Source organism: Xenopus laevis, chromosome 5L, assembly GCF_017654675.1.
Source record: "Xenopus laevis strain J_2021 chromosome 5L, Xenopus_laevis_v10.1, whole genome shotgun sequence".
NCBI classification, from domain to species: domain Eukaryota; kingdom Metazoa; phylum Chordata; class Amphibia; order Anura; family Pipidae; genus Xenopus; species Xenopus laevis.
The window spans coordinates 106948299-106974639 of NC_054379.1; the positions used below are offsets into that span (position 1 = coordinate 106948299).

The 26341-nt window shown below is 42.3% G+C and overlaps 1 protein-coding gene across 1 annotated transcript in view; it reads left to right on the forward strand.

The window, feature by feature from the left end:
* The window catches only part of psmd1.L (proteasome 26S subunit, non-ATPase 1 L homeolog), a 70766-nt gene that overhangs the window by 17719 nt on the left and 26706 nt on the right, over window positions 1–26341 (forward strand). Inside the window, exons 14-16 of the mRNA NM_001092985.1 lie at window positions 611–807; window positions 9775–9870; window positions 11098–11162. Coding sequence (NP_001086454.1) covers window positions 611–807; window positions 9775–9870; window positions 11098–11162 — 358 coding nt within the window. The remainder of the gene's footprint in view (window positions 1–610; window positions 808–9774; window positions 9871–11097; window positions 11163–26341) is intronic.

Here is a 26341-nt window from a genome sequence, read left to right on the forward strand (position 1 = left end):
GTCAGTGTCTCCACATATCCAAAGAAGGGGTTCCAACACCACGCAGTCGAACCAGCCCCTTGAAGGTAATGTACACCACTAATATTGGTCCGTGAGTGGTTAATATAGTTTACTATATATCGTATACCACATTAAGATGGTGTTTGTATTATCCGTTGCATTTTGACAAAGGCTGTGGAAACGTTAGTTGCGCTTACTGTTGCGACCAAAAATGCTGATTTACATTTTTTTAGAGATAACTTTGAAAACTATTGAACATGTTTAATTGATGTATGTTGGAAAGTTGCTTAGGATTACATTTTCATTCAGTATGCAAAAGAACAATTTTTGGGTAGAGATGCCCTATAAGAGACTTCTTTTTTTGCTTATTCTTTTGCTTCTGCATATTTATGCTAGACATTCAGTTTTTCTAATGACTTACATCAGAGAACCTTGAAGTAGAAATTAGTAACCTCACTGTTATAGGGGCTGTTCTTATATCTCCCATGGTGGAATGTGTTGTCTCCTTATATCCCCAAACCACAATAACTTAATTGTTTATTTGTTTTACTGTATTTTGCTCTGTTTAAATTTGAATGCTAAAGAAGTTTAACTATTCATTTTTTCACAGGAGAGGCAGCAGGACTGGCTCTCGGCTTAGTGATGCTGGGCTCCAAAAATGCTCAGGCAATTGAAGATATGGTGGGATATGCCCAAGAGACTCAGCATGAGAAAATTTTGAGGGGACTGGCTGTGGGCATTGCTATGGTCATGTATGGTCGAATGGAAGAAGCAGATGCGCTGATAGAGAGCCTCTGCAGAGACAAGGTGAACGTAGTATATATATATATATATATATATATATATATATATATATATATATATATATATTATATATATATATATAATATATATATATATATATATATATATATATATACATATATATATATATACATACATATATACAAGTTTTAATCCCGTTTGCCAACATTTATAGGCAACTATTGCAGTACTGAACATCCACACGGCTATTTCTCAAGGTGTAAGTGGTGCCATAGAGTTCCTATCCTTATATATTGAAACTGTGTGTCGGCATGCACAACCCTCCATGGATGGTTTTGAACTCTAAGTGAGCTGTATTGAATCTGCCATGTGTGCATGCAAAATAACTCACCATGCAAAGTCATCTGGCGGCAGTGCTTTCAGTAACTGAGGAGCAGGTAGAGAAGGAGGTGGGTGGCGGGAATGGTAGGGGGCGAGCGCATTCTCCCTCCCACTCCAGCTGCAGTTCTTTGTAGCAGCTAGGTGTGAGGGACTACATTTTTATAGGCTGTAAATTTCCAAGGGCCCCTGGGATATTATATGGTTAGAATAGCTTGAATTTGACTGATATTATTACTACTGTACTTGCAGTCACACTCATTTGTTAAAACAAGTGCTGTATGTTTGTGCAGTACCTGCAGTCACTCCCATTAGTTAATATAAGCACCATGTTTGAGCCGTGCCTGTCCGTATTTTAATATATTTGCCCCAATGCATGCAGCCCCCCATGTCAATATAATATAATTGCCCTTATACCTGCATTCTCTTTCAATTAGTTATTACAATTGCTGTTTTACTTGCTGTACCTGACCATTCGTCAATATAATTGCCCCATGACTTGCAGGTATTATACAAATAAAATTCACGACTGCCCAGTGGGGCACTACCTTTGGTAAACACATTTCTTTAACCCTACTTAAAAGTGCAATTTGCATTTTCTTTTGTTACCATAAAAATATTTAGTTAACTATATTGGTATTAATTTGCAAATTAAAATCAGGGGGTATATATAATTGCCATGAAAAGGAAGCATCTCCCAACCTTAAACAATGTGTCCTTTAGTTACCCAGCTGTTTTAAAAAGTTCTACTCTAGTTTACCAAAGAGGCTGTTTTGAGTGTGTATTTATTTGTGTTCTATTAAGGAATAATAATATGACTTTTTTTTTTCTTTCAATTTGTAATTGGTTACCTTAATGTGCCTTAAGCTTGGTATACCTAATTAGTTTACACGCATGTTATCTTTAAAAGATTAGCTCTGAGAGTTAAGACTATTTCTGCATGAAGATTATACAGGGTCACTGCCTACAAGCATCAGCTTCAGGGCAGTTAGTTGGAATTACCTACCCATCCTGCTGTGTCAAAAAAAATCATACACTGTAGTTGAAGCATAAGAGCACATTTGATAACATACACTATAGTAAGATGAATATACAAACTGTACTACTAGTTGATTGTGTGCCACGTTTATGAAACTAAAAATATACTTCTTTAATCAAGTTAGTGAGACTGATGCAGAGAACAATAGTGTTCAACATACATTTAAAAGGGCAGTATACCCTCTTGCGCAACATGAGTTCAAAAAATGGAGCTTGTGCTGAGCATATTTTTTGTCTTTTGTTCTAATCACAAAAAAAAATGTGATTTCTCATAGTCAGCTTGGGGGACACAGGGACCTTGGGTATAGCTAGTACCACTAGGAGGCAGGACACAACCATAAAACAAAACTGACTCCTCCTTCACTGGCTATACCCCCAGCAGGCGGAGCTTAGGTCAGTTTGAGTTGTGTCCTCAGGAGGTTAGGACTTTTTTTGTTTTTTGCTTACTCTAAGTCAGCTAAGCTGACACCAGGGGCACTGCAAACCCTTTACACTGCGTAAAGGCTCTTACTGGCATCCCCCAACGTGGGAGCCTGTCTCAGGGGTCATCTTGTGCTCTGGCACAGACCATCCAGCCCATCTGACGTCTCCTTTCCCTTGCAGGAGGAGCAGAGCTGGCCGGCAGACAAGGAGAGTGTTTGATCCACTGGGCCTGAGGTAAGTAACAATCCTCAGCCCCTTTTCCCTCCTCTCCCAGGCACGACAATCCTATAGACTGCCTCCTAGTCTCCCTAGCCCCTGGAGGGGCCTATCCTGACTGGGTATTTGCGAGCGCTTACTTTTAGTGGCGCCCTTACTCTCTCTGTCCCTGCTGTTTTTTACTTCATGGGGCAGTATAACGGGAAGCGGCTTAGTTCTTTCCCCAGTCAGGCTGACACGCTTTCCCTATACGCATCTGAGGCGCGCTTGTCCTGCGCGACTCAGTACTTCGCCATTACACGCTCAAAGTTGGCGCGCCGCATACAGTGCCTGGCGGGGAAACCTTAAGTTGCGCATGCGCGCGCAACTCAGGCAGTGACGCCACACGCGTCTCCTCCCCTCTCTACGTGCCGCCATTTTGGTTTCACTGCACGGATTCGCGCGCTTCTCTCTGCCTTCTCTTCTGCAGCAGGAATAGCAGCGCAGCACAGGGTCACAGGGATCGACTTAGTTCCTTCCAGGGACACAGAACCAGGCTACTCCTCCTTCCCTGCTATATCATCTGCAGGTTAGCGTGTAGCTCTCTATCCCCTGGGGGGTGTTAGTGTTGCCATTAGCTCTTACGCTACCCCTGGCATTTGTTATATCTACACCATGTCTGATGGGCCAAGTGAGGGCCTTTTTTCCAGGGCAGCAGTCTCTGCAAATGTTAAATATTTGGCTTGTGCCAAATGCCGCAAACGGCTGCCCTCGGGGCATAAGGATCCCTTATGTGCTAAATGTAGGCCACAGGTGGCCGAACCTCCAGTACCTACTCCACCCACGGTGAACCAGGCTACTCAAGGGGAATCCGCAGTTCCTAACAGCCCAGTCTCCCCGCCTAGAGGGCACTCCACTCCTGAATGGGCTGCCCAATTAGCCACTGGAATTCCTATCCTAGCTCAGTCTCTGGACAAGCTACTTTCTCGCCTAGATAATCCTAGACCTAGGTCTTCCAAACGCAGAGCCCCATCTCCCTCTGAAGACGAGAGCGACACTCCCCCCAGGCACCATTCCCCCATTCTGCCAGACTCTGGGGATGAGGACCGCTCGGATGGTCAACTGTCATCCGGTTCAGAACATGATGACGAGGAATCACCTAAGCTCTCCTCGGAATCTGTGGACTCATTGATTTCTTCTGTTCTGGAAACTCTCCACCTCCAGGAGGCGGAGACCTCTGCTGAGTCCTCAAACACCCTATTCAAACGTCATAGTAAGACATCTCTGGCTTTTCCCTCGCATTCTCAGCTTGACCAGATTATCCAGCAGGAATGGGACAAACCGGAAAGACGGTTTCAAGCCAACCGTCGCTTTTTAAAGCTGTATCCTTTTCCGGCTGACCTCACAGAAAAATGGTCATCTCCCCCATCCGTTGATGCTCCTGTTTCTCGACTCTCAAAAAACACCGCCCTACCTGTCCCTGATGCCTCCTCCTTCAAGGACTCGATGGACAAGAAGGTGGAGAGCCTATTACGCTCTGTTTTTTCCGCATCTGGTTTTTCCCTTCGCCCTGTTATTGCCACAGCATGGGTCAGCCGGGCCATCCAATCCTGGTCCGATACCCTCCTTACCGCGATCGAGGACGGAGTTCCGCGTCACGAACTTTCCCAACTAGCTTCCCAAATCAAAGAAGCCAATGACTATATCTGCGAAGCTTCACTGGATGCTACTCAAGTCATCAGCAGATCATCAGCTCTTGCTGTAGCAGCTCGAAGATCTCTTTGGATGAAGTTATGGTCTGCCGACCTCTCCTCCAAGAAGTCACTTGCTTCCATTCAAGGGTAAGCTTCTTTTTGGGCCCGATCTCGACAAGCTCATCAGCCAGGCTACGGGTGGCAAAAGCACTCTGCTGCCTCAACCGAAAGCTCGTCCACCTTTCCGGAGGGGAAAGTTTTTTCGTGGCCCCCAATCCAAAAACTCACGTTCGTCGCCGCCCAGACACTCCTTTGCAAACAGAGGGCGTTTCGGAAACAAACCACGATCTTCCTGGCAAACCCGAAAACACACCTCAAAAACCACAGATAAGAATACCTCAGCATGACGTCGTGCTCCCAGGAGGAGCACCTGTGGGGGGAAGACTAAAACGCTTTGCACACACGTGGGTCACGCTCATCCAAGATTCGTGGATTCACGAGGTCGTTACTCGGGGCTATCACCTAGAGTTTTCAGCTCCTCCTCCTCACCGTTTTTTTATGTCTGGTCTTCCCCGAGAGCCAAACAAGCAATCCGCATTTCAAGATGTCATTTCCAGCCTTCTCCTCGCGGAAGTCATCATTCCCGTGCCTCCTGCGGAGCGATTCCAGGGCTTCTATTCAAACCTTTTCGTAGTCCCCAAAAGGGATGGCTCAGTCCGCCCCATCCTAGACCTAAAGGAACTGAACAAATTTATCCGACCCAGGAGGTTCAAGATGGAATCCCTAAGGTCTGTCATCGCGGCGATGTCTCCAGGACATTTTCTCATGTCCCTCGACATAAAGGACGCCTATTTACACGTTCCCGTTTTTCCTCCACATCAGAAGTATCTGCGGTTTGCCTTCCAGAATCGTCATTTCCAATTCACAAGTCTGCCCTTCGGTCTCACCTCGGCCCCTCGGGTCTTCACAAAAATCATGGCCGCAGCCACAGCAGACATTCGCAGTGCAGGGGTCAACATCACTCCCTACCTCGACGACCTATTGATCAAGGCACCCTCCATTCAAGAGGCTCAGCGATCTCTTCAGATCTCCATGTCCAAGCTTCAAAATCTCGGGTGGGTGCTAAATCTAACCAAGTCCTCACTGGTTCCCAGCCAGTCCGTGAACTTCCTCGGAATGATGTTCAACACACATTCACAAACGATATCTCTCCCCCCGGAGAAGGTCGTCCATCTTCAAAGTCTGGTGAGGACTCTCCTCCAGAAACCACGCCATACAGTAAGATTCTGCATGAAAGTTCTGGGAGTCATGGTCTCCACAATAGAGGCGGTTCCATTTGCCCAGTTCCATCTCCGGGAGCTCCAGTGGAACATCCTATCCTCTTGGAAACGGAAATCTCTACATCAGGAGATCCTACTGTCTCGTCCAACAAGGTCCTCCCTCCTCTGGTGGTTGCAATCCGCTCACCTCACCACCGGAAAACGTCTCGGAGACCCTTGCTGGCGCGTTCTGACTACGGACGCGAGCCTTTTCGGGTGGGGTGCAGTTCTCGAGGGCAAGACCGCTCAAGGTCAGTGGAACCAGAACGAACGGCATCTACAGATCAACCTGCTCGAGATTCGGGCAATCCGTCTCGGTCTACTACACTGGCAGCACATCCTCAAGGGCCAGGCAGTGAAGGTTCAGTCGGACAACTCGACAGCGGTGGCCTACATCAACCACCAGGGAGGCACAAGAAGCAGAAGCGCGTTATCCGAGATAAAACTCATATTTCAATGGGCCGAAGCTCAGCAAGTCCACCTGACAGCCATTTACATTCCGGGCTTGCTGAATTGGGAAGCGGACTACCTCAGCCGCCAGTCGCTGGATCCGGGCGAGTGGTCTCTAAAGGGCGACGTTTTTCAAGCGATAACGACACGGTGGGGTACCCCCGAGGTGGACCTCATGGCAACCAGGCACAACAGAAAGGTGCCGGCATTCATTGCCCGCTACAGGGATCCTCTGGCTCTACAAGCCGACGCCATAACAGCTCCGTGGCCTTTTCATCTGGCGTACGCTTTCCCTCCTCTGCCGCTCATTCCCAGAACCATCAGGAAAGTGCAACGGGAAAAGACCACCCTCATCCTGATAGCACCAAGATGGCCTCGACGTTCTTGGTTCTCGGATCTACTTCATCTGTCTGTGGCGGACCCATGGACACTCCCTCCGAGTCCAGACCTTCTCACGCAAGGGCCAATCCTCCATCCAAACCCGGCAAGTCTCAATTTGACGGCATGGCTCTTGAGACCCGCATTCTAGTACAGAAGGGTTTTTCCAGGGCCGTTGCCCACACCATGTGTGCTGCGCAAAAGCCAGTTTCAGCCAGGGCATACCATCGAGTTTGGTCTACCTACCGCCAATGGTGCGCTAAGCACAAGGTACAGTTCCGGACATTTTCCCTGCCAAATCTTCTGGAGTTCTTACAAGATGGTCTCTCCGTGGGCCTGTCTCTAGGGTCCTTGAAATCTCAGCTATCTGCTCTTTCAGTCCTCTTCCAGAAGCGCCTCGCTCTTCTCTCCGACGTCAAGACCTTCATGCAGGGGGTTGCTCATGTCGCCCCCCCAGTTCGTGCTCCGGTTCCCGTCTGGGATCTCACATTGGTGCTGCACGCCCTACAACTTCCACCCTTCGAACCACTCGCCTCCGTGCCTCTTCAGTGGCTCACCTGGAAAGCAGTCTTTCTACTTGCCATCGCCTCAGCGAGACGAGTCTCAGAGCTCGGTGCCTTGTCCTGCAAGTCGCCTTACCTCGTCTTCCATCATGACAGAGCGGTTCTTCGCACGATTCCATCTTTTTTGCCGAAGGTCGTTTCGGGATTTCACATCAACCAGGAAATTGTTGTGCCTTCCTTCTGTCCCGCTCCAGCCAACCCCAAGGAAAGAGCCTTGCACACACTGGATCCCGTACGGGCCTTGAAATTCTACCTTCATAGGGTCCAGGACATTCGCAAATCAGATGCCCTGTTCGTGCTTCCTTCCGGTCCACGCCAGGGTAACCCGGCTACCAAGCAGGTCATTTCCCGTTGGATCAGACAAGCCATCCAGAGAGCTTACACTGCTAAGGGGAAGGATCCTCCAGGCAGGGTCACCGCCCATTTCACCAGGGGTGTGAGTACGTCCTGGGCGTTCCGCAACCAAGTTTCGGCTGACCACCTGTGCAAAGCAGCAACGTGGACCTCGGTCCACTCCTTTTCCAAATTTTACCATTTTGATACCTTTGCGGCATCTGACACTCGCTTTGGCAGAAAGGTGCTGCAAGCCGCGGTGGTTCCCTCTTAATGGGCCTCTTCTCCCACCCGGCTCTAGGGACAGCTTTGGTACGTCCCAAGGTCCCTGTGTCCCCCAAGCTGACTATGAGAAAAGGAGATTTTGTGTACTCACCGTTAAATCTTTTTCTCTTACGTCACTTGGGGGACACAGGGCTTCCCTCCCTGGAATGAGGCCTTTTACTTTCCGTCAGACATTTTGTGGTTAACAAGTTTATATTGTTTATTCTAGTTATGGTTACTATTTCTGTTGACTTTGGTACAAACTGACCTAAGCTCCGCCTGCTGGGGGTATAGCCAGTGAAGGAGGAGTCAGTTTTGTTTTATGGTTGTGTCCTGCCTCCTAGTGGTACTAGCTATACCCAAGGTCCCTGTGTCCCCCAAGTGACGTAAGAGAAAAAGATTTAACGGTGAGTACACAAAATCTCCTTTTTGTTATTTATTGAGCATAATGTAACCAAGTAGGAAAACTCCATGTTTGGTCCTTGCAAGGTAGAATCTTTACTAGTGCACTTCTCATAAAACCACTGGCTAAATAAAAAGAAATTCCTGCAATGCAACACTACACAGAGAAGACCAAGACTATGAGCATGCTTAGTAGATCCGATTTCCAATAGGCACATGCGCACAAAATCTTGAGCACGTTTGATCCAAAACGATAATGCAGGAAATGCAAAGATGGTGGCCGAGACAGAGCAGACACATAGGGGCAAATTCACTAAGATGCGAAGTTGCGCCAGGCGTAGTTTCACCAGCGCTCCGCAAATTCACTAAAATCCGAAGTTGCGCACAGGGGTAGCGTAAGGTTGCGAAGTTGCGCTAGCGTTGATTCGCTATGTAAAGCGAAGTTACGCTAGCGAAGGCTAATTTGCATAAGGAGCGAAATTCATATTTCAATGGAGGAACACGTATTAGCACTACAAATGCCTAGAAAACCTTCAAATCAGCAAATAAAATTTTTATTTTGCCCTACACATGTGCCCACTGTCTAGGTAAGTTGCCATGAGTCAGGAAATGTAGGAGGGAAGGAGGGGAGCCCCAAAAATATTTTCGATCTTTTTCAGCCTATCACCCATCATGTAGAAAACACGCCAGCGGTTTTTGGGACTTCGAAAAAAAATTGACTTTTTTTGAAACAATCCCTATCTACTCTATTGCGCTTCGCCAGGTCTCAGGTGGCGAAGGAAGTCTAGCGTAAAAGGTAGCGTTCAGTACACTGCGCAAGTTAGTGAATTTGCGTAGTTACGTCGCTAGCGAAAATTTGCCTGGCGTAAGGGTGCGAAGTAACACTAGCGAAACTACGCCAGCGTTAGTTAGTGAATTTGCGCAGTAACGAAAAATGCCAAACGCTAGCGAATTAACGCTAGCGTTCGGCGCTTAGTTAATTTGCGCCATAGAGAGTTCAACAGATGAGCAGTGATTCATATAAGTGGTATTTTTTTTAAAAAAAAACAAGCTAGTGATCTATTTCAGCAAGGGGTACATTCTTATATACTGCAAGCATAAAATAATGGGTTTCCTTGTCCTTTAAATGTAATAATGTTTTTTTTTTTTTTTAAATAAATGTCAGATTGACAGTCACCTTCCTTTTCTTTGTGAAAATGACAAGCATCTCTCTCGCGCTCTCGCTCTCTCTCTTTCTCTCTCTCTCTCTCTCTCTCCCTGTCTTCTGTTTGTCAGTGGTTATGACAGAGCAAAATTGCAAAAGAATTAATAGAACACATCTGTTTTACCTCTGTATAAAATACAAGGCAGGCTTCCCAATAAAATCTAAAGCTTGCAGCAGTGACTGGGATTTTCCCAACTTAACTTATCAGAATTTCCTTAAATTAGTTTCCAATACATGTCAAGAAGTTTTATATAAACATAAACTATATAGAGAACTGGACATCCCAGACACGTACTAGCTGGTATGTTGAAATGGGAAGTCCTTTTTTTTTTTAACCATCTTTAAAAAAAGAATTTCTTTCCTCTCAGGATCCGATCCTTCGCAGATCTGGAATGTATACTGTGGCTATGGCATACTGTGGCTCAGGGAATAACAAGGCCATCCGTCGCCTCCTGCATGTGGCTGTGAGTATTACTTTTTGAAATCTACCAATTTTGCTGCTATATCCTGCAAAATTGATGGAATAATAAAGGTTGTGGCCAGCCATCCTGAGAGACTATGATTTTTCAGGCAAGCTTGGCCAGCAGACCATTTATTGAACCTTGGAGGATCAGAGATAAAGGAAAATTAAATATATGGTCTACTATTAATACTGTATTTTCAGTAGTCAAAGGGAAAATAATAGTAATTTTTTTTATTAACCTATTTTAAACTGCATGCAAAGTTTTTCTTTTTTTTTTTAGTGCCTTTGTATTGCATTTTAACAAAGGAAGGGAAGAAGTTAGAGATAAGGAGTTGTTGCATAATAAATTAAAAAATATATATATATTATATTTTGCTGTCAGTCATAAACAGAAATCACTCAAAGCAATACGTATAGGTTCCAATACAATATAGGAGGCTATACACGGTTACTTATAACAGGTATTCAAGGCTCCTGTTCTGGATGTAGTTCCAGCCAGGGGGACCACAATTTCTCAAATTTTTTGGACAGTCTCTAGCTTTGTATGTCAATTTCATTTTAGTAAGGACACTATTGACCAGTGTTAACCAGTGCTGTATTGTGGGTCTTTGAGGGGTCATCCATTTTATAATTATGGATTGTTTTGCATAGAATAGAACAGTTTTAATAAGGGTTCTAGTCTTTACCAGGTGAAGTACTGTATGTTCTACATTCCCATTCTACATTCCCAATAAACACACTCTTTGCGTGCAAGTTCCAGGAAAGGCCAACTGTTGCCGTAGGTAATCCACCAGAACTGGAGTACCTGTAGGCACTCCTAAATGTGGTATCTGGGTGGTGACATTTAGGACATCTGACTTCTGTGGGTTTGCCAAATTTCCTCAGCTTAACCAGCATAAGGTACAGCTGGTGGATGAACTTGAATTGGATGAGACGGTCTCTGGTGGAGATCAGAAACATCTTCTGCAGCCTCTTCCCAATCATCTGGGTTTAGTGAAGGTATATCAGCCTGCCACATTTGTTGGGCTCTATCAAATGCGGCATGGAGACATAAAATCAACGCATGCAATTAAGTCTTGATTGGTACTTCCTGTAAATAAGTAATTTCTTCAAAAAGGTATTTTTTCCTTCTGTTCATAGAGAATGCTTTAGTATCTTATGTGCTTAGGATGGCTAGTTGCAAAGAACTTCTGCCAACCTGCTACATTTACTTCTGTCTCCCTTGTAGGTGAGTGATGTCAATGATGATGTTAGAAGAGCAGCTGTAGAATCTCTGGGCTTCATCCTGTTCAGGTCAGTCATGTCTGATAAGAGATTTTTGGATATTCCTGCAGTGAAGTAAATTTTTCAAAAGAGCAAGATTTTTGATTTGACATGGGGCTAGACAAATTCTTAATTTCCCACGTGCCATCAGCCATGCTCTAATAAATCAATCTCATTTTACCACTGCACTGCAAGTTGGAGTGATATCTCCCTGCAGCAGAACAATGAGAAGGCCACACAATAACAGCTCCTTGACACCTACATTGCTAAAAATGGTCCTATGCCCCACTTAGCGGTGCACATGAGAATAGCACTCAGTTGTAACACCCAAGTCACCCACCTGGCTCACTCAAATAATGACTCCTCAAGTTACATTGAGTACAAATAATAGCTTATAGTAGCTTATCTGAAAGCAGTTACATTGTGTATGCTGTGTCTTTCTGAAAGCACAGGATCGGGCACAATGACCTGAGATGGCTTTCTACACACCAATATTACATCTAAAAAAATACATTTATTGGTTCAAGAATAAAACTGTAAATGGTAGAATGCATTATTTACAGTAATTAAGTAATAAATAATGCACCATAAAAATGAAAGCCACTGCAGACCGGCAACACTTGCCCACTGCAGGATATAATATCTATTGTTTTTCTTTTTTAAAACATTTGTGTTTTTTTTTTTTTTAATTTCCTGCACTAACCAGTTAAATTGGGACTACTTTCTTTCTACACATGGTTTCAACTCCTTGCTTCTCCAGAGCAAAGTGGGAGAAAATGCTAGATAATTGGCAGTCACAGTAAAACAGAACTCAGTCTTATCTGTAAGCATTTCCCCCATAGCTGCTGGGGAAATGGAAGGACAAGTCCACCAACAGAAATCCATTTTTTTCTACTGGGGCATCATACAGTATTAAATATATGTTTTCTCCTGGTCAATGTTTGCCCAACCTATAGTTGTACCATTTCTGTCACTCTGATGACTGCTCTGACAGGAGTGCGGCGTTAAGGATAAAAACAAAATAAATATTATAAAAAGATTTGTGGGAGAAAAGGCAGAATACAACCCTATCTATTTGGTTCATGCTGGGCATAGGTGTATTTTGCTCCTTCAATCTTACGAAATGTTAATTCCACCAATATTGATTTATTTTTAGTGTCTTGTTCCTGGTAATTTAGTTTTTTTGCTTTATGTATTATGTGTACATTTGTTAGCTAATCAGCAGCAGTCAGTGCTACATTTAGTTGTGTTACACACATTGCACTTTAAAGTCTGACTGAAAGCGCATTGTAGGTAAAGTTGTTCTAATTTCTTCCCTCTTTTACATGGTAGATGCTGTGATTTGCTGTAGGGTGGAACTTACACCTTGATATCTGTGTTCATCTGTAGTGTGTAGTTTGCCTGGCAATGGTTACACAGTGCTGCAATACATTGAGAGGATAATGCTTAGCACTATCCCATTTGATCTCCTTGTAAATAAGGTCGAACAATGTTTCAGTGATATCTTAGTGTTAAATTTTTGTTTTAGCTCCCATAGTTTATTTTCAGTTTAACTGAATGCATGAATACATTAATCAATACGAGTTAGAGTTGCCATACAGATCAAGTAACGGTAAAATCTTAATAGATCACGATATGATAAATTATCAAATCAAGTTGGCAATTTCATGTAAACTTGATAATCTCACCTATTGTAAAAAATGTCAGTGGGAGATTTGGTTTGTAATAAATTGCTATCGTGCATGCCTTTGCAGTGGACTTAGAGTGGTGTGCTTGAGGGAAGCAGCTCTCCCTCTCCAGCTGTTCGTATAGTACCAGAAATTATAGTTATTATGGCAGCACCAAACCCAAAATTTCTGGAATCCTTCACCAAAGATATGACGGAATACTGAAAGCAAAAGCTACAACATTTCATCACCTGTGAAAGTATTTTGTCACATTGAATCACATGACATCAAGACCCATGGCACATGGAGTGTATTCCCAGCTAACTTTTTCAGCTGGACAGCTCCTAAATATGATCGTTCCTGCTGTCATTTATGTGATGTGAATCCGCTACACTGTAGCACTAATAGGTGGCTTTTTCCCAGAAAAAGTGCATGAGTGTATCTTGGTTAAGATCTGCCTTTCACTATAGTTAGTGCCATCATTGAATTCCATTTAACGGAATGACTTCTATACTGGATGAAAAATGCAAGTAGAGACTATGCAACATGTGCTGTGGGTCCAAGGTGTTTTGGATTCAGTTCAGTTAAACACTAAACACTAAGAATTTGGCCAAATCTTGGATTCTGTTCAGCTGAACCAGATAGAGTACTAAAATTAAGTAGTAGGCATGGGCGCTCCTGCTATGAGGCAAAAAATAAATTCAGGAAATTTGGCTTTTAGTGCCCCCCTTGATCCACTCCTATGCCAAAGAAATAAGCACAGCATGGACGCATGAGAGCGGCATCATAGCTGCTGCCTCAGGTGCAGCAGCCCTAGAAATGATGCTGGTGGTTGGGCAGCTTTCATTGGGGAATAGCCTGCATAATGATTTTTATGTTTAGGAAGCCCTGAAAGGAGAGCTAACGCTTAACTAAAGAACTAGGGCAGAGATCAGCCCAAGGGAGCCACTGCTTTTTAGCAGTAAATATCTGTGCCTCCAAAATGCTTCTGTAGCTCCCCAACTTCATTTTTTGCTTAACGATCTGTGCCTCCAAAAATTCCATATTCATTTTTAGGGTTTATTTCTTGAAGGAAAGCTGCTTTGCAAGTACAATGAAGCAGCAGTAAAAAAAGTGAGAGCACTGAGCAGATCTACTAGAATTTATTGGAGGAATTTATGTCCCCTTTTACTACTGCAGTTTTTGTACATACAAACTGTGAATCAATGTCTTGCTATTCCCACAGCTGTGTAGTAGTTTGTTTAAAATCCCCTGAGGAGTAAAATCTCTTTAGTTGTACTTGACATATACAGGATTTACAGCCGGGATTTGATGAGCAGTTCTTACAAAAGTACCTGCAGGAATCGGTTCCTTGCTACAGGGAATTCTAGCACACGATCTGCTAGATGTTGGCAAAGGCAACTGTCCCCGCACTCAGACACAGCAAAACGTTATTTGATGTCAGTGCTATATGGCTAATCTTTGGGAATCGGCCACTAGTTGCTTTGTAACCCTTTAGGCCATACTCATGCTGCGGCTTTGCAGGGATTGCTTCCAGTGCTGACTGCAATACGCACCATATTGACTAAATTGGCTAACAGGAAGCTTGTGTTTATAAAGGCAGTGACAGCTCTCTTGGGATGAGATGCAGGCAGCGTTGGGTTTGGAATCATCCACAGGCAGATTTATTAATGGTGCATCCAAGACCTGGCTAACCCTTCAGGGCGGCTTTGCAAGGCACTACCTAACATCTAAAAGCAGAGATAAATACTTTTCACTTTCATTCCATGTGGATGAATGTTTAAACATCCTTATGCAGATTTTCAGACAGGCTTGTATGTTTAGGCTGTGTAAAAAAGGTTGGTCTACTGTGTGTTTGTGAACCTTCTTAATCTTTTCAAATTGGCTCAGGAAGTTTAATGGGTTCCACTAAGCTGGCTAGACCATTTAACAGAGATGCATATGAAAATATAAGAACTGAAAGGATGGATATTAACACCCCAATATAAAAGCATTTTAAAGTAATTAAAATATCATGTGCTTACACTTACTATGCATTTGCTAAACGTAGCAAAAGCCCTAATCCCGAGATACTGGAGGAAAACATCTCCTCCGCAATAAAAAGAATGGCAGCAACTGGTAGAAGAAACCATTAAGTTACATAATGCCTATTGTATATCAGTAACTACGTTTTTTAAAGAATTTCTTCTTCTTTTTGTCCCCTATCCCTTTAATTTCTGTATGCTATTCTTTAAAATGTTTTTTGAAAAAAAGATAAAAAAATATCATGTGCTGTTGCCCTGCATTGGTAAGTTATGTGTGTTTTCTTACTATAGTTTAAATAAATAGGCTTCTGTGTAGCCATGGGGGGGGGCATTCAAGCTGAAAAGGAGAAAAGGCACAGGTTACAAAGCCGATAACAGGTAAGCTGTGTAATAGAATAGAATTGTATTCTACAGAGTGCATCTGTTATCTGCGATGTATCCTGTGCTTTGGTTGCCCCTGTGGCTACACAGCAGCTTTTTATATAAACTATAGTAGTGTTGCAAACACACCAGTTGTACCAGTGCAGGGAATCAATACATTATATTTTGATAATTTAGAACACTTTAATGTTTGGTTTTACTGTTCCTTTAAGTATAGGCTGAACGGTCATCCAATAGCATGGCAAAATAATATTGCTACATTTGTTCTGGGTGTTGGCTGAATGGGTGATATGGAAAAATAAGACTAAGGGTGGCCATCCAGGATAAGATCCGCTCCTTCGGCGAGGTCGCCAAATGAGCAAATCTTTCCCCAATATGCCCTCTAACGGCAGGGTGAAATGGTTCATCCGAATCAGCCCTAGGATTTAACGATCGGATTACGAGGAACAGCATGATTGCAAACAGGTCAGATAGGACTGCATCTGTAGTCCTCGAGCGCAGGAAAAATTAAACCTGCCAGGTCGATAGGCCGGTTTTTGGCCTGAACTCGGACGGAAGCCCCCACACGCTGGTAGATAAGATACCGAATCGGTCTAAAGGACTGATATTGGCAGCTTTAATGTGCCGGTGTGTGGCCACCTTAAGTTGTGACTCCATCTGATGATACTTCATCTGTCTTTCAAGAAGTGCCAGCAGCAGATATGGTTTTTACTTTGAATAGCCAGACTTTCATCAAATATAGTGCAGGATGAGGTATTATGACTACTATTTGGACAGTATGGTAAAAAAAAATTGTCCAAGCTGTCCATACAAATCTGGGTGTGTATGGCCACCTACACACTTTAAGCATTTTATTGTGTTTATAAGACTTCTGGTCTTTCAACCAGATTGTGTAAATGCTAGGCTAGTGACAGACAGACTAAAAAGGCTGTTGAGAAAAAACAAACAATATAAAATTAATGAATTTCAAATCAGTTTATTATTGGTATTATTCAGTGTCTGTCTGGTATTACTCAGTGTGTGTCTTGTCACGTTTATGTGGTGTTGGAGCAGCAGTTCCATGCAGTATTTACATGTGAGAGATGTCGGTGGGTTTTCATCTTGGAATCTGAACTGCAGACTCTAAGGGGACACTGAGGGCAGTGGCAAACAAGGGGGAGGAAAGGAGGCTTGCAGAGCAACAACTGACAGGGGCTAGTGGAGTGGGGGGAGGAAAAGGGGCAGTGGAGGCTGAGGGAGGAATGTTTGTCAGGAGGGGAAGTAGGGGACAGAAGGGTAGGGGGCTGGTCCACAGCTTGTCCAAAACAACAAATTCACTATTTTGGCTGAAGATGCTGGGGAGGAAAGCTCTGAACTGGCGTTTGTGGAGCAGGCTGACTCTCAGAGCACCCTGGGAGGCAGTGGCTTTAATACGGGTGGTGGGGGGAGTGCAATGAAGAAAATGCAGTTTCTAGTCATAGGGGATTCAATTATTAGAAAGGTGGATAGTTTAATCTGTTATAAGGACCCTTCACACCGAACAGTCTGCTGCTTGCCTGGTGCTAGGCTTGGGCATATGGTGGAACGAGTGGACAGATTATTGGGAGGGGTTGGGAATGACCCGGCAGTGTTGGTACACATAGGTCTAATGGCATAGTTAGAAGAGGTGGTGAAGTCCTCAAGAACAATTTTAAAAAACTAGGTGAGGGCAAGGACTTCTAAGGTAATTTTCTCAGAGTTATTACCACGAGCAACGCTAAGAAGACAGCGGGAGCTTAGGGAGATTACCGTATATACTCGAGTATAAGCAGAGTTTTTCAGCCCCCAAAATATGCTGAAAAACTCTACCTTGGCTTATACTCGGGTCAAGCGCAAAAACGGTCGCCTAAGAATATTCGCCAGTGCCTTAGAATAGTAGCCGGCGCCTAAGAATATTCGCTGGCGCCTTAGAATAGTAGCCGGCACCTAAGAATATTCGCCGGCGCCTTAGAATAGTAGCCGGCGCCTTAGAATAGTAGCCGGCACCTAAGAATAGTCATCCAAAAATGAGATTGAAACTTACCAGAAGCTGCTGCATTTCTCACCCTCGGCTTATACTCGAGTCAATAAGCTTTCCCAGTTTTTGGAGGTAAAATGAGGTACCTCGGCTTATACTCGGGACGGCTTATACTCGAGTATATACGGTAATGCGTGGCTGAGAGATTGGTGTAGGGAGGAGGGTTTTGGGTTTTTGGAGAACTGGCCTGATTTCTCAGTCGGCTACAGGCTCTTTGCTAGGGATGGGCTGCACCTGTTTTGGGGGAGAAGATGGCTAGACTGGAGGAGATTTTAAACTAGGGGTGGGGGGGCTGAATAAGTCGCTTGACTGGGCAGTTAATATCATCGGCTATACTTTGTTTTGGAGGGACATAGGCAATAGAAAAAGAGGAGGGGTATGTCTTTGTTAGGCAGGATTTAAAAGCTTATATAAAGGAGGAGGTTATGTTAGAAAATGAGGAGGCAGATGTCTTATGGGTGGAGTTCTTCAACAATTGTAAAGAGTCCAGCAAATTAATTGTAGGCGTATGCTATAGACCCCCTAATGTAAGTGAGGAGGAGGAGGCTACGCTCCTGATGCAAATAGAAAAGGCTGCTAGTTTGGGTAAAGTAATGATAATGGGGGATTTTAATTACCCAGATATTGACTGGAGCAACAGTACTGCCAGATCAGTTAATGGGAATAAGTTTATAAACTTGTTGCATGACAATTTTATGGCACAGTTTGTTGAGGACCCAACCAGAAAAAATGCTATTCTGAATCTAGTGATCTCATATGACCACAACTTATAGCAAATGTGCAAGTCATTGAACCCCTGGGTAATAGTGACGATAATGTTATATCATTTAGGGCTAGTCCACACGGGGAGATAGCGACGCGTTTGCGGTCGCGGCGACAAAGCGCCGCGACAGTCTCCGCGACCGGCGCAGGCGACAGTTTTGTATGGGCGCCTATGTAAAAACGCCTGTGCTAACCACACGAGGCGATGCGCTTTTCAACAGTCGCCTGAAAAAGCCTGGCGAGGCATTTTCAGGCGACTGTTGAAAAGCGCATCGCCTCGTGTGGTTAGCACAGGCGTTTTTACATAAGCGCCCATACAAAACTGTCGCCTGCGCCGGTCGCGGCGCTTTGTCGCCGCGACCGCAAACGCGTCGCTATCTCCCCGTGTGGACTAGCCCTTAATGTTTGGCGCAAAAAACAAATATACACTCGGGCAACAAAAACCATGAATTTCAGAAAAGCTAATTTTAGTGCCTTGAGTGCTGCCCTTCAGAGCATTGATTGGGGCATTACGTTTTCAGCTAAAAACACAGAACAGAAATGGATGTCATTTAAAATTATATTAAACCATTACTGTTCTCAATTTATTCCCTTAAGGAGTAAATGTAGAAGCTCTAAGAATCACCCTATGTGGCTTAATATAGAAGTAAAGTAGTTAATAGGAAAGAAGAGAAAGGCATTTAAAAACGACGAATCTTTTGGGACGGAAGCTGCACTTTATGAATATAAACACTATAATAAATGTTGTAAATCAGCAATCTGGAAGGCAAAGAAAGGAAATGAAGAGTGTATTGCGGCGGAGATACAGAAACGGCAAATGTGCAAAATCAGTTCTTTTCTTCAGTGTATAGAGGAGTCTGAGTTCCCATTCTCACTTCATAGCTGCACTGATGGCTCAGCTCAATCTAGTCCAGTGGCTTACTCAGGATATGATCCATAAAGCTTTAATAAAAATTAATGTAAACAAGGCTCCAGGACCTGATGGCATACACCCCCGGGTTCTAAGAGAGCTTAGTTCAGTCTTAGACAAGCCCTTATTTCTGATTTTATCAGATTCACTTTCGTCTGGTATGGTACCTATGGATTGGAGAAAAGCTGGTGTCATTCCAATATTTAAAAAGGGATTACGATCTCAGCCAGACAATTATAGGCCAGTAAATTTGACATCTGTGGTGGGCAAATTATTTGAAGGCTTGTTAAGGAATCACATTCAACATTTTGTCCTAGTGAATGACATTATGAGCAGCAATCAGCATGGCTTTATGAAGGATAGGTCGTCAGACTAATTTGATTGCTCTTTATGATGAGGTAAGTAAGATGCTGGACAGTTGGGGGGGCAGTAGATGTGTTCTATTTTGGATTTTGTCAAAGCGTTTGAAAACGTGCCCCACAAACGACTGCTTTCTAAAACTAAGGTCTGTTGGGCTTAATGAAGTCATTTGCACATTGATAGGAAACTGGCTACAGAATCGTGTACAGAGGGTGGTTGTTAATGATACATTCTCTGCTTGGAGTAAGGTTCTTAGTGGGGTCCCTCAGAGCTCGTTATTGGGTCCACTTTTATTTAACTTGTTTATTAATGATTTAGGGGAGGGTTTGTAAGTAATGTAGCAGTGTTTGCAGATGACACAAAACTATCCAGCCCAATAAATTCCATCCATGATGTGGCATCCTTGCAACAGGATCTTGACAAACTGGCAATCTGGGCAGCTAAGTGGCAAATGAGATTCAATGTTGATAAATGTAAAGTCATGCACCTGGGATGTAAAAATATCCAAGCCACTTATACCCTTAAAGGGACTGCACTAGGCAAATCCATTATGGAAAAGGACCTTGGAGTCCTTGTAGATGTATAAATATATAAGGGGATCACATCATCTCTCTAATGTTTTATTTACCAGAAGGTCTTTCAAGCTGACACAAGGTCACCCATTCCGTTTAAAAGAAAAGAGGTTCCGCCTAAATATTCATATTTTTTTTACATTGAGAGCTGTGAAGATGTGGAATTCTCTCCCTGAATCAGTTGCACAAGCTGATACATTAGCTTTGGATGGCTTTTTGGCAAGTGAGGGAATACAGGGTTATGGAACATAGCTCATAGTACAAGTGGATCCTGGGACTAGTCCGATTGCGATTTTGGAGTCCGGAAGGAATTTTTCCCCCTCTGAGGCAAATTGGAGAGGCTTCAGATGTTTTTTTTTTTTTTGCCTTTCTCTGGATCAACTGGCAGTTAGGTTAAAAAAAAAGTTAAAAGGTTGAATTTGATGGACGTGTGTCTTTTTTCAACCTAATTTACTATGTTACTATGTATTATACTGTGGTGATACAGAATGAAAAATGGCCTTTAGATATAAACAATTTTCTTTAATTCCTGGATTAAATGCCTGCCACCTTATTTTTTCCAGGACACAGGGAAATCCAGAAAGTTTTTGTGTGTGTGTTATGCTGTGGGTGGCAGGTCTTGGTCTATGCTGAACTACAGCCCAATTCCTTGGCTGCAGATGCTTAGAGCCGCTGGTCACAAAAGTTGGAGATCCAGTATTTTTTATCTGGGTGCACTGTGCCTGTCATATGCAGTGCTTTTCCTGTTCAACGTGGCAATGGAATGCTAAATTATTATGGCATTTTGGTTTGCAGTTCTTGCTGAGGAGATCACAGTGATCAAAGTGCTGCATGCGCCAAAATGTTACCCAGACTGCCAGGGCCTTGCTACGTCCATGGTACTGCAGCATCTATACATTTACCGGATTTAAAGGAACAGTAACACCTATAAATAAAAGTGTTTTAAAGTAATGAAAATATCATGTAGTGTTGCCCTGCACTGGTAAAACTGCTCTGTTTGCTTCAGAAACACTACTATAGTTATTGTCATATTGACAAGCTGCTGAGTAGCAATCGTGGAAATTGAAAAAAGGCTATATGGCACAGGTTAAATTGTGGATAACAGATAACACCTTTATGTTCTACAGAGCTTATCTGCTATCTGCAGTGTAACCTAAGCCTTTTCTCTTTTGAATGGCTGCTCCCGTTGCTACAGAGCAGCATATTTATATAAGCAATAGTAGTGTTTCTGAAGCAAACACAAATGTTTTACCAGTGCAGGGCAACACTGCATTATATTTTTATTTTAAAACACTTATTTTTTGCTGTTCCTTTAAGTAAAGCGCACATCTGCCCTGTCTTCTGTAAACATAGGAGGATGCATAACTTAGAACTGAAAGATATGTTTGGGTATTCTATATATTTACTGGTCACCAACTTTCATCACTGTTTTTATCAGGTTCCTCTCTCATTTGGTAGAGCTCCAGCAGATGGCGACTCCATACTAATGACTGCCCAACAGTTATTTTTTAAATGTCTGTCATTACTGATGGATTGTCCTCCTGGACCTTGTATATACAGAGCAGATACTGCACACGCCTGCCAACCCATAGCCTTGTAGGCAGATACTGCAAAGCGTCGGGGCTTCGACTTTAATCTCAAATGCTGTTACCAGTGCTAAGTACTTGCTTCAAGGGTTATTCTCACTTTTCAAGGTAGTTAGCAAGTGTTTGTGGTAATTCTCACTAGAAAAGGAAATGTGTGCTGGTGACTGCCCTTGTCTACATTGTTTGCTTTGAAGGAATCGCTGGTCTAATGGCCTGGAGTTGAGTGAGATTCCTGGCTTGTGTTTGGTGCTGCTTCTTTTATGTTAGCACCTTTATTTGTAGAGGGGAAATGACAAATATTGGAAAAGATTTAAACCTTACATAAATATTCTGTAATGTTGCTATTAAAAGCCTGTCTTCGGCAAGACTGTTTAAATGCCAGTCCTCAACCTTTGCCAGAACTAACATAGAACCAAAGCAATAGTGAGGTTTATTGCATAAAGTCCTATGTTATTCATATGTGTGTGTGTGTGTGTGTGTGTGTGTGTGTGTGTGTGTGTGTATATATATATATATATATATATATGCAACATTTTAAAGATGTTGCTGAACTATAGGCTTCAAAGCTCTGAGAATGCTGGCAATTGTAGGTTATCAGTTGGAAAGCTACATTTCTGCACGTTTAGCGCTAAACTACACAGGAGAGGATGGTGTTAGATGGACAGAACACCTCCTACAAGTTGGATATTGTGGCACAAGTAATAAAATAATGGGGCTGATGTAAAAATCTGATGTGTAAACTATATGGAAGTGTTGCCAGGAGACACAACACGCCTGTTGATTGCAAATGCATTACAGAAGATAAAGTCTGATTGTGTCTGATCAAGTTTTTTCTCATTAAAATACAGTTCATGAACAAAATACATTATCCTACTTGATCCGATGTGACTTAAGGTGGCCATAGATGCACTGATAATACCATAAGAAACAAATTTTCATATGGCATTCGTGCATGTATGGTGGGAGACAAGCCGCCTGATATTTGCAGAAGACTTGGATATCAGTCGACTTGGTGATCGAGCCGATTGGAAAATTTTAATTGGGCACCTTTGAATGCACCTGAACATCAGCCATTGTTAGTGCTGAATCGTCCGATACAGGTAGAATTCTATTGTTTCCACCTTTATATCTGACAATTCAGCTCTACACATGTGTGTTGAAATGTATGATCTTTTCCAGAAAAGATCATTATTGTAACATTTATGGCCACCTTTACATTACAGAGGGGGAATCAGATTAGGTAGCATCCCACAGCTGGTGTGACCCACAAATTCTGATCAAAATCTTAGGGTTCGCCATCAAGTGGAGTTATGGAAAAATAACTGCAGGCCATTTTTCAAGTAAATTGCACTTATTTGACTTGAATTGCACTATTTTATGTATAACCCTGTATTTACGGTACTTGGAAGCTGTATTCCTCAAACCAATCCTGCCGTTTGCTATGGGTGCCAACTCCCTAAGCCTCTGAGCCAGCTTTGTAAGTCATTTGGGGGCATTGTACTTTGTTTAGCGCTGAATAACTAAATACTGAAAGTTCATTTATTCTTTGTGCTGCCAGGGAAATTAATAATATACTGAGGGAGCTGTAGAATTACAGTTCGATTCCAGGAAGTTATGTGCCATATTACATTATCAAAGGGTTTGTCTTAGTAGGACCTTTCTCTTGTGAAGCTCGGTTTTTAATGTAATTGTCTGTGTAGAGGCATGACTTATACTAGGGTACGTGACTGCCTCAAGTTATATCAGAACCACATGAACTTCCCATATGTCAATTCATATATGAGAGCAACTAGTAATTTGTGTATGAAAATTTTAGGTACTCATTAGAGCTTCCCTCTGCATATCCGGATCAGTATTCTTGCCACTAACTTGGCCACAGATTTAGAGTTAAATTCTTGTTACAAGATACAAACCTATTCTGATGGATCATCTACTGATTCAGAATTCTTGATGGTGCCTTAAGTATAGTATATGGGAGTTTATCAGACATGAGGGATAATCACGTGAGGTGCAGTCTTCCCTATGAGTCTTGTGACTTTTGCTTAATATGTTGGCACTATATGAAATGTAATGTTAAACAGCCCAGTTGATTGGAAGGACATCTATAAGGTTAAAAGTATTGTCAGACAACTTTTGAGAAACATGCATTTGGTGAATATTATAGATAGCATTATTTAAATGTAGTATCATCTCTTATTATAGGTTTAGTAGCCCTGTGTACCTTTTATTTTCACTGATGATAGTAGGTTAGATAGTGTTTTGGGGAGTTCTTTTATACACCATTTGGGTTTTTAGCCAAGTAGTAACTGCCTGTATGCGTGTATTGCTGCGTCTGAGCAGCATTGAGTATTTATCACTTCTCTTCCATCCATTCTGATGTTTTTCTCCTCTCATATGAAAAAGCATTGAATCATTCCTTTAAATAAATGTACCTTTGTAATGGTCTAAGGGATAAAAAAACACAAGACTTTCCAAGTGCTTCATGAGGGTCTCTTGCATCCAAAAAAGGACTGGGGTATTGCTGGTGATAGATGAGGCGTGTGATAATACTGCTGTAAATCACTCTTTATATAAATACATCATTTACTTCTCGTTGGAAGTTGGGCCTGAAATGAATGTATTTGAAAGCAGAGCATAAATAGGAGATTTAGGTTAGGGAACATTCTATAATTGTTATTTAATGTTAGTTTTAGACAGAAATTAAAATGTCAAAAATAAGTTAGGGTTTTTTTTTTTTTGTTACTTTTCAAGTCTCACAGGTTAAAATCCCTCTGGTTTTCTGTGCCTAGAATCCTTAGGCAAATACCTTGCAAACCAGACCACCATTTTGTGTGTGAAGCCTTTATAATATATATTAATGACCAACATCAGAATAGAATTGAGCCCATTGCTTTGAATAATTTTGAGCATTGAGATCCATACAGTTTGGCCAAGTCAAATATCATGAGTGTTTGGACTAAGCAGCAAGCAAGCAACCAAATAACATGGTTGTCCTTTGTGTGTCCTGTAATAAGAGAACATATGGTTACATCACAAGACTTCTCAGATTCAGAGGGGTTTAGGGGTATGTCTCTGTGATACTTTGGTTAAAGTAATTTCCCTCATAGCTCTAGTATGCTTCCTGCCAATTTGCACAACAGTTTGGCTGAAAATGTAATGGATTGATCTGGCAAGAAACAGTACAGTCCATTCATATAAATAACAGTTCAGATTAATGAAGCTCCCTGTGCAGAATATCCTATTCTAATATGGTTAACTGAATATTTATAGAAGTTAAATTAAACAATAACTCTGTTTATTTCTATTGCCAACTATCATGGATCAGTACAAATTTTAGTATTTGTTCTTAACACAACCCATATTTCTTTATTTGAATATTAGCCCTGTGAGTGAGTGTTGTCTGTGTTGAGTACAAACTCTGAGTGCAGTGGAAATACACTTTCTAGCTTTATGAATTTACAACGGTGACTGCGTTCTGCTTGATAATTTAGTTTTTGACAGCAAATACTGTACATTTCCCAGTTAAAGGCAAACTCTGTGGACTACAAGTCTACTAGGTTGAATTACTAGTGCTGCAATATGTACATAACTATGAATGGAGCAAATGCAGTTGCACAGAGTGTTTTTGGTATGAAGAAATGGGCGCCTCACACATTCCTGACTATGCTGTTTCCATGTGGACAGTTTATTAACTTTATTTTATGTAACCATGCTGTATTCAGCTATCTTCTATTCTGAAAGTAGCTAACAGAACATCTCTGTTTATTTGGTACGGTTTCTCTAAACTAAACATTTATACCACATAGAGGTGTAGGAGTACACAGGAAAGCTTCCTCCTGACATTCTGCACATAATTCTGTTGGGTAGTATTTATTGTCAAAGGGTTGTTTGAGTCTCTGCAATGAGGAAATGGATAAAGGTTTTCACTGCAGGCCTCAAGGCGTCTGGTAGCAGAAGCATTTTTCAGCCCCTGCCTGAGGCCTCCGTTTTATATAGCATGTGCTGGCATTCTGTTCTATTCTTTATGAGCATTATAGGACTCTTCCCCTGCTCATACACATTCTCTTTTTTTCTGATCCCTTTATATGTATTATCAGAATGGCTATTACATATTTAAACTTTGTATTTAAATCCCTTGCCCTACTGTCCCCTATGTTTTTATGGTTCTTACTTGCAATTCCACATCAGGTTTTTTGCACCTAAACTTGACTCTGGTGTCTGGCTACTACACGTGTGGGATTACTTATTCAAGAACCTGATATCTGAAAAGCCCTGAATTGCAGGAAGGCCTTCTCCCACGGAGTCCATTTTCAACAAACATCTTTTTTTTTTTTTTTAAATTATTCCTCTTATCTTTATAATAAGAAAACAGAAGCTTGTATTTGATCCCAACTAAGATGGCAAAGCAATCCTATTGGGTTTATATAATGCTAAAATGTTTACTAGTAGACTTAATGTATGTAGATAAAAATTAGAGAAAGACCCCTTATCTAAAAAAGAAAAAAAGTCCCAACCATACTTGTACTTGTAGACTAGAAGGCCCCATACAGTGGGCTGCTTGTTGAGCATGTACCAGCCAGCGTGGTATTGGTCCTTTGAATTTACTGACTAATATCTATCCAGTGAAAAATTGACACGTCCTGGAATACAGTAACTACTCTATCCTTTGAATCCAGTGGAATGGTTTCCAAATAACGGGAGGCATGTGCTTTGCTCCATAATAGGCTGAATATATCTGATGTGTTGCAGAAGAATAGAGTGAGAAGGAACTGTTGTATTAAGTGCAAGCTCGTGAAATTTATTGCTCTTGTGCGCTAAAGGGATACCTCTTCAAAGTAAGTCTATATGATGATGGAGTTCTTCATTACTAGCCTGTTTATTAAAAGAAGAGGAGACTAAACAGATCTAGAAG